Here is a 12,230-nt window from a genome sequence, read left to right as displayed (position 1 = left end):
CAATTGTCTTGTGTTTTAAAGAGGAAGTTTTCAAAGGCACGTAGAGCTAAGGCTCATACAGAAATCACTGGGATTCCCCTTCAATAGCTGCATGCTTTCTCTTTTCCTATCCTCCTCTCCAGCTCAAATAATCAAACACCTTTTCTAAAGGAGTTGCCCAGTCCGTGAGCATGTGTCCTCCTAGGAAAGCTCGCTCTCCTGATGACATTTACTCTCTCTTGCTTCCCTGTGTGTCTATTAGGGTCAGTGTTTCCTATCTCCCAGGATTATTAGTGTAGAATCAGGTATTGAACTTTCTTCGATGGGCAAAATTTCCCATTATACCTTTGAAACAACCTATTAGTGCTTTTGCAATAGTGGAAATGGCAACCGTCAAGTTATGAGTAATTACTGTTTAAAATTTCAGATTATTTTCACGAGGTTTGAAAAGATGTAAGTGGGGGCTTGTTCCAGTTGGTTTCATGTGCGTTAATTTTCAAGTTGTGGCTACTGTATGAGTGGGAAGAAGCTCCTGTGAATCGTTCTGGATCCTCCTAGTAGCATAATATGAGGGGCTTGGGGGTTTATGTTTAATTTTGATATTAAAGATTAAAATTATGTGCAAAGAAGTGGTTATTTTAAGCTCAAGTGTGCACATATACCATGTGGGATCAGCCACCAGAAAATAATGTTTATATACAGTCACTTAACTGTCACATGCATTTGAAAATACGCTTTTTAGTGTGGTTTCTTGGTTTTTTTTTAAGCATTGACTTAACACAGCTGTTGTTTCATTTCTGTATTTGATACATGCAGAAAACACTTTACATAATATCGGCCACTACAAATAATACAAGGAATTCATTAACTTTTAAAACATGGCTGGATTGTACATTTTATAGGTGTTGATTTGTAGACTTCTCTTTTTACTTCCTTTCATCGGGAGTGCACATTTCTTACTCTTCTTTCAGAAATGATCTTTGCAATGGGGCAGTGTATTTGGGGTAGAAGTTCTTTAAAAGGAAGGACGGTGACATCTTGCAAGATGTTTTTTTGCAACAAATCTATGCCTGTTTGGTGTTTTATGAAAACCTGCTGTCAGTTGGGCTCTTCAGGCTTTTGAGAATCTGGTGATTTTTGTTGCTTCTTGAAACTTTCTGTGGCTCTGTCAGTAAATAATCAGAGTGGGTCTCCTCACCTGTCATATATTTGAGCATTCCCGGACTTGGCACTTATTTGGTAGAAGACAGAACTATGTCTGCTGGTGGAGATACTATATTTGATCCTCCGTCAATCATCTGCTTGAGTTTATAGGACTTTGTCTTCATTTTATCCCTTTACTACTTTTGGAAGTTCTTGGTTTCCCTTTGCACCCTACCTGACCTCTAGAAGGTGAATGAACCCAACTTAGCTGGGCTGCAAAGAATCTTTCCTGAGTGGTTTTGACCACTTCCAGCTACATTACTGTGTTTGTCCATGGAAGCACAGAAAGAATACATTTCAAAATCATGTTTTCCCTGTAATGTGTCCTACTGTGCTCCATGCCCTCACATCAGCCTAATATTGCAATATGGAAAATGTGAATTAGCCTGCTGTCCAGCAGTGTGAAGAAATATGAAGTTGTAGTAGCTGCCCATACAGAAAAGTCTGCTGAAGAACTGGAATTACCATTTGTCATTTGTCCTCCATGCCTCCTCTTTCCTTGTTATGTCTCCTGGGTTTTTTTTTTTAGCCTCTTTATAAGAAGACTAAAGCTTGCTGGATTCTTTTGTTTTACTGAAGGACATTTAAACACTTAAAATTTGCAGCCGTTTGCTGTTTTCTGCATTTGTTTTAATAACAGTTCAAAACTTGAAGCCCTGTTTTGCCAGGCCCAGGGCAAAGAACAGCTAGAAATAAAAGGAGATTCTGCATCCCGCATATTTCTAAGACTGTGAAACAAAGGCACAAGTGAAAGTGAAGCTACCGTTGAACATAAAGTTTATCGCTGTTGCTGGGGAGTAGCGTACGCCTTTCTCAGGGCTGCTGTGAACTTGGCCAGACAGAATGGGTGGAAGGGCAGAAGGTGGGGAATGTCTGCATCCTATTATGAATTGGAGGAAATGACTGTCTGCGCTCTGTGCGCTGGTGGGCTCGGAGCATCCTGCTGGCAGGCTGCTTAGCACTGTGGGATACTGAACAAAAAGTGGGGAATTGTCAGCTCTGGTGTTTTAAATAACTACTAGGGATGAGAAGAAGTTCTTTAAAAATATGCTGTGGGTTTTTTGTTGACTTTCTTAAACTAACTGGAAACTTTCTGCTTTCTTTCAGGAGCATTTTTTCTCTGAAAACACTGCTGCTAAAAAGCTCCAAACAGGAGAAGTAAATCCAGTCAGCTTGTCAGGTCACTGGCTCAGTGTAAAAGTGCTTTCATGAGGTAACATTGGGCCAAAGTCAACTTTTCTTTCTCCTTTGTAAATCTGCAGCCAAGCAATGGGCCAGAAAATCTCAGGGAGCATAAAGTCTGTGGATGTGAGGGAGCCCCCTTATAGACCTGTTAAACGAGAGCTGAGAGGCCCGGATTTTTGCAAGCCAGCACGACTGGACATGCTGTTGGATATGCCCCCTGCCAAGCTGGAGGTCCAGTATAAACACGCTTGGAATAATGAAGATCGCTCCTTAAATATATTTGTAAAGGAAGATGACAAACTGACTTTTCATAGACACCCAGTTGCCCAAAGCACAGATTGCATCCGGGGCAAAGTCGGCTACACGAGAGGCCTGCACGTCTGGCAAATCCACTGGCCCACGAGGCAACGGGGAACTCACGCTGTGGTGGGCGTCTCCACGGCCGAAGCTCCGCTGCACTCGGTGGGATACACGTCGTTGGTTGGTAGCAATAGTGAGTCATGGGGCTGGGATCTGGGACGCAACAAACTCTACCACAATTGCAAAAACCAGCCTGGAGTCACGTATCCTGTCTTTTTGGAACCGGATGAGTCTTTTGTACTCCCAGACTCCTTGCTGGTGGTTTTGGATATGGATGAAGGGACGCTTAGCTTCATGGTAGATGGACAGTATCTTGGAGTGGCCTTCAGAGGACTAAAAGGGAAAAAACTTTACCCCATCGTCAGTGCAGTTTGGGGGCACTGTGAAATTACAATGAGATACGTCAATGGACTTGACCGTAAGTGTTACCATGTTTCTTCATTTCACTATCTTTTGACTTTTCTCATGTAGGATTTTTTATTTATTTATTTTTAGTTATTGATCCTTTCATTGTAAGCAGAGAGTGCCAGGGTGGGGACTGCCCACTGTGAGTAAATTGCATTCCATAATTACTGCCCACAACTAATACCTGTCAGTTGTGGCATGTAATGACAGTATGGATTGCATCAAAGTGCCGTCCCTTCTGACAAGCAGAGTAGTAAGGAATCTCTGTCCAAAGAAAGTGAACAGGCTGAGAAAAAAGATCTTGAGAAACTTCTGGGTATATTTAACACTAAAACTTTTGTTTACTGGAGGATATGTTTTAAATCTGTGGTTTTCAAATAGGATTTGTGGATCCTGTAAAAATTTCCTGTAGTAGTGGGAACTCTTACATGGTGTGCATAAACATACTTGAATTCAGGCCAGTAGTCTTCTTTCCATATAGTTGCCTTTCCAGGACCCTCGGAAGCAGCTGTGGATCACTGAAAATCGGCGAGCTCAGGTCAAATATTGCTTTCAGGAATGAAAGAGAGCTCTGTTCTTAGTTTGTTTCAGAAGGTGCTCTCTCAGGGTATTTTTTTCTCCAGAAATACAGCTTGAAGCGGTAGCCCACCAAAAGATGAGTTGCAGAACAGGGTCTTGTCCAGTTCCTCTCGCTGCTCGGCCAGCTCTGCCAGGTCCATACCCGGCACCGCAGACGTTCTGCCATGCCCAGGTATCTCCTGTCAGCTGCTGTGAATTGGGGAAAGGGAGGCTGAACAAGGCAGCAAGTGGAACATTGTTCTTGTTTAGCACCGTATTATCTGAGCCATAGGAGGAAACATGAATATAAATACATGGGTTTAACAAAAATAGATGACTGAACAAAAGCGTTCATGGTGTTTGGTCTCTATGAATGGAACTTAGTCTTGTAAAAGGAGGGTAATAGCAAGTGTACAACACCTGCCTTTCAATTAGTAATTTCTAGAGGAATTTTCTGTTCTTTTCAATTAGGTTGGGGTGGTGTAATTTTTTTTCTGTCAAAAAGTAATTCTCTGCTCATTAGCCTTACATCTGACATACAAAGTAGAAACATAATTAAATAATCTGACCTTAAAATTACCTCTTCATAAACATCTGTAACAATCACCGGGGGAAAGAATCTTTATCCGCAGAAGTTCTGTGGGTTATTACAGCCAGATGCTAAATGGCAGCTTCCTGAGTGCTTTCATATCCCTCTTTTCAGGGCAATATCGGAGGAGCTTAAGTATTTTGCGATTACCTAGTCATAGCAAAGAGTGGTGTGCAGACAGGTCTGGTGGGTTTTTTTTGGAGGGTGGTGGGGGAGAGGTACTTTTGCAAACTGGGTAATTTCTGTGCAAGAGCAGTTTTTCTAATACCGGGAATATCTGCCAAACTAAGCAAAGTACAGCTCAGCTTGGTCCACCACGTCTACACAAGGAATCGTTCTGCATTCCTTTTGTAGCCTTCGCAGGGCTGCTCAAGGGAGCTCTAGAAAGACGAAAACACCAGGAGGAGGATGTGAATGGGTTTGGTAGAAATCATAAAATAAAAGGCACCAAGTAGAGAAGGATAGCTGTGGTCTGTGAGATGACAGAGAGAAAAATTCCCATCCGGTTTCTCATGGGATAGTTTTGCTGGAAGAGGCAGGATAGCTTCCTAAACTATCCCTGAGAAAGTCCAAGTAGTCTTGGTTCTTTGTTTTGAGCATGAACCCATGGCTAAAATTAAACTTGTAAACTAAACTAGGCCTGAGCGTTAATCTGATCATGTGAAGAGGAAGTTGAAAGCCACTTTGCCATGGGGCAGTTTGACATCCTGGAATCACATCATTTGTTATCACATGTTCACTGATCCATTACTGTCCTGTAACAAAAACAGCATTCAAGAAACCAAAGTAGCTTGTTTAGCTGGTGCTTTAAAGCAAACACCTCTCTTCTCTGCTAAAAGCATTTCTATCCAGGCAGCCCTTGTGAACCCGTGCAAGCTTCATGTTCGCTCTCATAGCACTTAATAGTACAGTTTTTATAGTTGTTCTTTGAAAATCAGAGTGCATTCACAAATTTCGATACATGTGAACCTAGGTATGTCCGTGGGTGTGGGGGATTGTTGTTTGCTTGCTTTTTAACCTTACAAATTCATCTTAATTTTTTTTTTTCTTCCCTGGAAGGATCTCATACTGCTGATTGCAGCTTTTAGTAGATCTGGCAATAGCAGCTTAGCTGTTCTTGAAACTGCTGTCAAACAGAGACTTGTAACTTGCTATTTCGTGATTGATTGTTAACTCTCAGAATGCATTCCACAGCTTGCAGTGGTTGTTTATGTGCTGTCTTGCAGAGCAAATGGAGAGCTCGACTGTGGGGATTTCTAGCATTTTCAATACATGCTGTTTAAATAGAAGACCTCTGAATACTTTAAAGGCCCATGCATTTCAGTTGCCTGGCAAAGAGTGAAAGGCTTGCAGGAATGGAAGAGTGAAAGGATCAAATGATGGGCTTGTGCAGCTGCAATGAGCTTAAACATATGTTGTAGTGGTATAGAGCCGATGCAGACTTTGAAGTATGTTAATTACTGCGTAGATGGCAGAGTCATAGAAGGATAAGCCTGCAGGTCAAAGATCGAGAACCTGCGTGCCCTCTGGTCTCTGGGTATTGCTCCTAGAATAATGCTGTAGTTAAAAGAGATGCCAGCTGCATCTGATACCCAGAGAGTATTCTGCTTTCAGAAGCTGCTTTGAGCATCACATGATGATGTGTTGGGATTTTCACAAAACAGTTTTTCACTCACATTTGAGAGACTCAGAGTTGCACATATTTGTCAGGGTTTGGGAGGGAAGGCAGGGGCACAGGGTGGAGAGTGCTCATCATAAGCATGTTGAGTTCTTCCCAGGACAAACTTTGATCAAGCACTATCAGTATTTACCACAGCGATGTTTGCGCAGTGCCTAAGTTGTACGGAATTTTGCATCTTACTCATTGCGTATCACAAGAATTAGAAAACCCAAATAACATAAATGCAGTGTATGTTATTTTTCAGATGCTTTCTTCCATCAGGGTATGTGCATGTTTTAAAAAAGCTGGGCTATTTATTATCTGTTTTTCTGATGAGGAATCCTGAAGACTAGTTATAGGCTGGAACAGAGAAGTAGGAAAACACTTTTGTGTAAATGTACGTTGTGGATCATGACTGATGCATTAGTACTTGTGTGTTTAAACAACGTGGTGGGAGGACAATATAACAGTGCCATGGTGGAGAACTTTGTCATTGAGTAGGTGAGTTGAACAAGAGTGATTTATTTTGATCCTTGAAAATACCTGACAGAACAGGCAGTATTTTGACTTCCAGAAGTCAAAATGCTTTTATAAGTGCGCATTACAGGTCCAGCTCTGTCCTGTTCTGAATTGGTATGGAAGAGCAAAGCAGATGGTCTCTATTCTGTATATAATAGGTGATCCATAGACATAGAATTGCATAATGCAACTCAAAGGTACAAAACTTAGCCTTTAATATCTTCCTAGGCAGGGAGAAGGCAGAGTGAGGCTGCGGAAAGACTTTTTTTTCCCAGCCATCCTTGTGTGACAGTGCAGAGATTTGTTGAAATGAAATACTGAGAGCTCACAGGAGGGCTGGAGGGGCTCTGCTGGTCTTGGAAACCCACCCATGTATGTATGTATGTCAGCACGTCAGGTTCTCATGAGGGTCTTGAAGAAACATCTGGAGGTTTGCATCAGCACAGGCTTTCTGGCCATCTCTAAAAATGCCTGCTGTAGGGCTTTCACATTTCTTTGTCCTGTAACGTGCACTCTCGCTGGAAGTGCAGCAGTGGCTGCTACAGCTGCTGCCTTGGAGTGGAACATCTGGCTGGGATACGTTGTGGGATGCATCCCAATTGAAGACACTGTCTCCATGTGGTCATCACAATTTTAAAGAAGGCGACAACTTGCCAAACAGTTGCCTAAACTCTTGACTCTTGGGCCGTTGCTTGAAGGAAGGATGACTAAATGTTTAAATGAGCTTTAAAAGTCTTGAAATTGCATGTGAGAGGAAAGAACTTTGAATTCTGTATTATGACATGTCGAGTAGACTACAATAACTGAAGATGAAGAAATCGCACCCCACTACCACCGATTTTTTTATGTTTCTGGTTATAAATCCTGAAGTTATTTCTTAGATATGAGTAAGTTTGGCAAGGTTTTGGGGTAATGCTGCCCAACCAACTTCTTGGTAATAATGTTTGTTATCCAGCACAGCCATGTTTTACTCTTAGAGTTTCTTTTACCTTTTTAAGTTCCAAAGAGAATAACAAATAAAATTGCAGAATGGTTAACTGCCAGGACAAGCATGTAATCTCTCATCAGACTGTGGATTTTCCTCCAAATGGTTTTAAATCAAAATTTTTAAATGGATATGTGTGTTATTTATCTAAACCAGTCTGCTTTATATGATATTTCTAGAATACATTATTCTGGATGTTACAATGGAAGTAATGTACTCTGAAAATCCAATATTGCTAAACCTTATGAAGAATTTTTATCTACAGACATGCAATCAGAGGATGAAGTGGTAGTAATGAAGCAGCTAATGCCATAGAGAAGCAATCTTTAGCCTTTGAGATAACAGGAAGCAGCATTTTCAGTTCCTGCTTCAGGAATCTGATACTTAGGGGTTTTGTGGTTGTCTTCCATGTGCACCTCCCCTTCCCTGGGTTAAGTGCGTTTTGTGTCCTTTAATCTTAATTTGTTGACGCTTTCTAATTAATTTTCAACCTTTCCTCCTTTCCATCACTACATAATGGTCTTTGTAACGGTCTTTTGGGGTGAATGTTGCATATTCAGAGTTTTTCATTTGTGTAAATTAATTGCAATCATGCAGAGAATCATCTGATTACCTCACGCTGGTTGCAAGTGATTGCTTACGAAGGTACGGAGCTAGAAAGAGCTTCTCAAACTCCTACACTTTTAAGATTAGCCTTGTCTTTTTTTATACAACTTTGACCTATTAAGACCTCCAGCAATAGACTCCTCAGGCAATCTAAGACACTAATTAGCTTTACAGAGAACATTTTTTTCTCTTACAACCTAGTCTGGTTTATTTAGCAGGGAATCCAGTTATCATTGACCTAAAATATAAGAAGGTACTGGCATACTTTAAGGTCAGTAGCTCCCGAGGCTGAGAAGCAGCATCAGTAGTCCGCAGCTGTGGTGTGGTTTATTTGCATCCCGACATACCTGTGCTTTTTCTTCCTTCTCTGGTTCATAACGGTGCCATGGCAACTGCTAACACTAACTCATATTAGTGTGTTCTGATTACGTTTCCACTAATTTCTCATGTATCTTGTGTTTAAGAAGTAGAAACCTTGAAGAGCAATGACTACACCTCTGTTCTCAAAATGGAAGTAAAAGTGGTAATCTGAAGTTATACTTTATTGTATGTATTACTCTAAAATAGCAATCAGAAAACTGATAGCCTTGCTTAACCCTTTTATGAATTTGGTTGAGAATGCTGGAATTGCTGAGCAATATGAACAAATTCTTACAGGTTTGTATTAGAAGTAGAAATTTGTAAAGGGTATTTATTTTTAGGTCTGTTCTATCCATATTGCTGTTGGGCATTGTATAGCATAAATCCAAGCTTCAGTGCAAATAATGATGCTTCAGCAATAGATTATCCGGTGATATACCTAACTTCTTGCCAAAAAATGTGTGTGCTCTGTCCATCTTGACTACGTTTTCATAAAAGTTTCCTCATAAGTTATATTTCTCCTTAAGATAATTACTTTGTCTGTCTAGCCATTGCAGTTTCTTCTCTAACCACAAGCTCTTTGGAGATGGCCTCTTTTTCTTCCTTTAAAAGACAGTAGCTCCTCTATTAGGAAGACCAGATAGCAACGTAATTTCTAGTTTGGGCTCAGAGCAAATTCCATTTTAAAAAGATGAACATGAGAAGACTGTGATCTTCCTGGAGTATATTGATTTTTATACCAGTCTTCAGATTATAGCAAAACCCGTATTTTTATGGTAAATCTCCAGGTGATGTGCCACAAAATGAGCATATCTAGAAATGCTGCCGTGCTCAGCAGACGGTTCCACTGAAAGCAGTGACAGTGCTGTCTGTGTCCCTGTGTGCCCCATGGGAAAGCTGCCCAGCAGTAGCGCCTGGTATAGCAGTGCTGAGGCTGTGAGGCCAAACGCTGCGGAGCTGGCAAGTGGCAGAACGGGCTTTGCTTTCTGCAGCTGTAATTGGGAGCTCAGCAGCCTTTAACTGCACTGTGCCCCACTTTCTCCCAGATAACGTTTCACTCTGGTAAAAGGTGGGAAGTTCTGCTGCAAGTCATCCTTTTGTGTTCCTTTTGTGGCTGCGTTTCTTCCTTGAATCTTTTCTCTCCAGTCCTGGGTGGCTGAGAGCTGGCGTATTTTGTACTTTCCCTGGGACAGCCGCTGGGGAAACCTGATGGAGCATGACAGTCCCTGTGTCCTCAGGTTCAGCTTTGTGTTGCCCTTTGAAGGTAACAAATGACAAGTCCTGCTAGCAAGCACAGGACTGGATCAGAGCTCCCCCTCGTCTTGTTGGCTTTGTGAATATACAGAGAATTTAAATAACTTTAGTCTTCAACTTTAAACTGTTTTGAGGTGAGACTGATGATCACATCTGTCTTCAGGCCTGTTATCAAAGCTGATTTTTGCTGAAAAACCTCCGACACTGGAAGTGCAAGATGGGGCATTTCAGTGTTCAGCACTGAAACTCAGGGTGGAGGCAGAGATGTTAGAAGTTATTGATGCAGCTGAATGAGAACTATGGACAAGAACTATGAGGATTATTTCAGTTGTTTAAACATTATTTTTAAATGCTAGTTGGTGCTGAAATACAGAAGATAAAATGATGACACTTCTAAGAGGATTCCTGTTCGTAATTTGAAACAAACTGAGCATTTTGTATAGCACATTGGCTGGGATTCTGCATGGCTGGGTTGGAGCTGCGCATCTTCAGCATTGGTGCCCAGAGTGTCTGCAATGGGAAGGTGATTCACTAGGAGCACTGGATAAACATATTGTTGGTAATGCTTGTTCAGAGTGGACTGAGCAGGCGGCCACTGCGTGAGGCAGGGTCCGGTCACAGCTGTACCTCTGCGTTCTCTGCATGTGCCTAAGGAAACACACATTTCCTGGGTATGTCCAACTCAGATGATCAATAAGGCAGGAAGATACTCTTACATTGTTATGTGAATGTTTTTTTCTGAAAGTAATGAACTTCCAGACTTAGCATATCTTTGGGCTGTGGGGTTTTTTGTTGTCTGTTTATCTTTATTAAGAGGTTATTTATTGGTTCTGTCTCTAGCAGTTTCTTAGAACTGGTTGGCCAAACAAGTCATCTCATTCCAGAAAAGTGATTTGTATGAAACCAAAATGGATTTTGAGCAAGCAAGTAGGTAACATGAAAAAAGGATAATTTTTATTTGAGATTCATTTTGTCCCAACAGACGGTTTGATTTCCGCAGCATGCTGCATCTGCAGTGCAAATGGGAACTCATGTCTGCGTGGATTGTTTGGACATGAACCTTAAAGATGTGCTTCTCCTTTTCAATAAAAAGTAACTCTAAATGTTTTATGCTCTTCTCATGTATGGCACGTACCTGTATGCCTACTCAGTATGGCACTGAATTGGCCGCAGAGCCTTGATACAGCATCTTGGAGCTAAAACAATGGTTTCAGCAAGCTTGACAGCTGCAGTATATTTAACCAAGAAAAAGCAATTAGTTTCTTTTACATTTTGGTGATTTTTTTCTTTTTCTCATTTCTTGTAGTATTTACCTCTTTTTTTTTGGGGGGGGGATTCTCTTAAGCAGAGAGCCTGTAACTGTTCTCAAAAATACGTTCCTCTGTCAGTCAAAAGAAAACGGAGTGTGGGGTTATATTAGTACCCCATTCTCACTTTCAAAATTGAATTGCTTTTTGCTTCTGAAAAAGCCTTGTTTCCAGGTCATTCATGTTATGTAAAATGTGCTGTTTGGAGAGGCTTTTTAAAAGGTCTTTATAAAGGTTAAAATAATTTTTAAAGGCTTAGGAATTACGTTTTTTTAAGCATGTAATGATTTTTCTAAATAGCAAATTTTAGTTTTAAAGCTAGCATAAATATGATGAAAATAATGTATTTTCACTGAACAAAGAACTCCTCTCTGGCCTCTGGTGAAATGCATCATCCAGACACAGGCACGGTGCTGGAGTTTGGGGGTCAAACAGAGGCAGCCCAGGGGCGCTCGCTGGGTCCGCAACTGCAGCGACAGCTGCCGCTCCAGCCTCGCTCCCTAAACTTCTCTAGTCTTTGCAGCGTTAAGTGCCACAGGGCTGAGGTTGCGCCTAAGTTTGGCTCTGGTGGTATCAAAGACTGCCACTTTTTATGAAACAAGGACTGTTACGGTGAGTGACTCGGGTTAGACTGGACTGGAACATACGTATTGGCTTCTGAAGAAATGCCAATGAATTTCTTGGTTCGTACTGAGTTTCATTGCACTGGAAGGTCTCCTCACCACGTATGTGGACTCACTGTATCTTTGTTATTTTAAGTAAAGTAATTGCTTTAATATGCTGTGGATGGTTGTAGCCATGACTACACTTCTGCTCCATCCGTGCTTGCCATATGTGTAAACAATTTGCTTATTTTAGTGGTATGACCTACTGGCCTCTGCCTGTATAAACAAATGAAGGCCAAAGTTCAGAGAGATCAGAGGGTAAACTTTAAACATCCTGCAAAATCTGCAGTCCATCAAGTGCACGCTAGTATTTGGTTACAGCCAATCCTTTTGTACTTCCAAATAATTTGTTCATGATGCCTTTGGAAAGGAGGATAAGAAGCTTTACCTGGTAGGTTCAGGCTTCACGGAACAGAATTGCATTGGTGTTATGTTGAGAAACCAGCTTCAGTGGTATTGTCTACCATCAAGAAGGGAAGTAGTGCTAACATATGCTTTCTTTTTCATTTAGATTGAGATTTAAATGTTAAAGTTGGTCGGACAAGCCATTGAAAAAAAGGCTATAGTGTACAAAGACTGGATGATATCATGAGAG

The 12,230-nt window shown here is 41.2% G+C and overlaps 1 protein-coding gene across 2 annotated transcripts in view; it reads left to right on the top strand.

Moving 5' to 3' along the window:
• SPSB4 (splA/ryanodine receptor domain and SOCS box containing 4) overlaps positions 1 to 12,230 on the top strand; it is a 172,188-nt gene that overhangs the window by 109,359 nt on the left and 50,599 nt on the right. For both annotated transcript variants that reach the window (XM_065074413.1, XM_005512472.3), the window contains one exon: positions 2,290 to 3,145. In XM_065074413.1, the coding sequence (XP_064930485.1) occupies positions 2,452 to 3,145 (694 nt within the window). In that variant the 5' untranslated portion in view covers positions 2,290 to 2,451. The remainder of the gene's footprint in view (positions 1 to 2,289; positions 3,146 to 12,230) is intronic.

The sequence above is a fragment of the Columba livia genome, chromosome 9 (genome assembly GCF_036013475.1).
Source record: "Columba livia isolate bColLiv1 breed racing homer chromosome 9, bColLiv1.pat.W.v2, whole genome shotgun sequence".
Classification (NCBI taxonomy): domain Eukaryota; kingdom Metazoa; phylum Chordata; class Aves; order Columbiformes; family Columbidae; genus Columba; species Columba livia.
The sequence above is the reverse complement of the archived record's forward strand: the minus strand, read 5'-3'. Positions and strand labels throughout refer to the sequence as shown.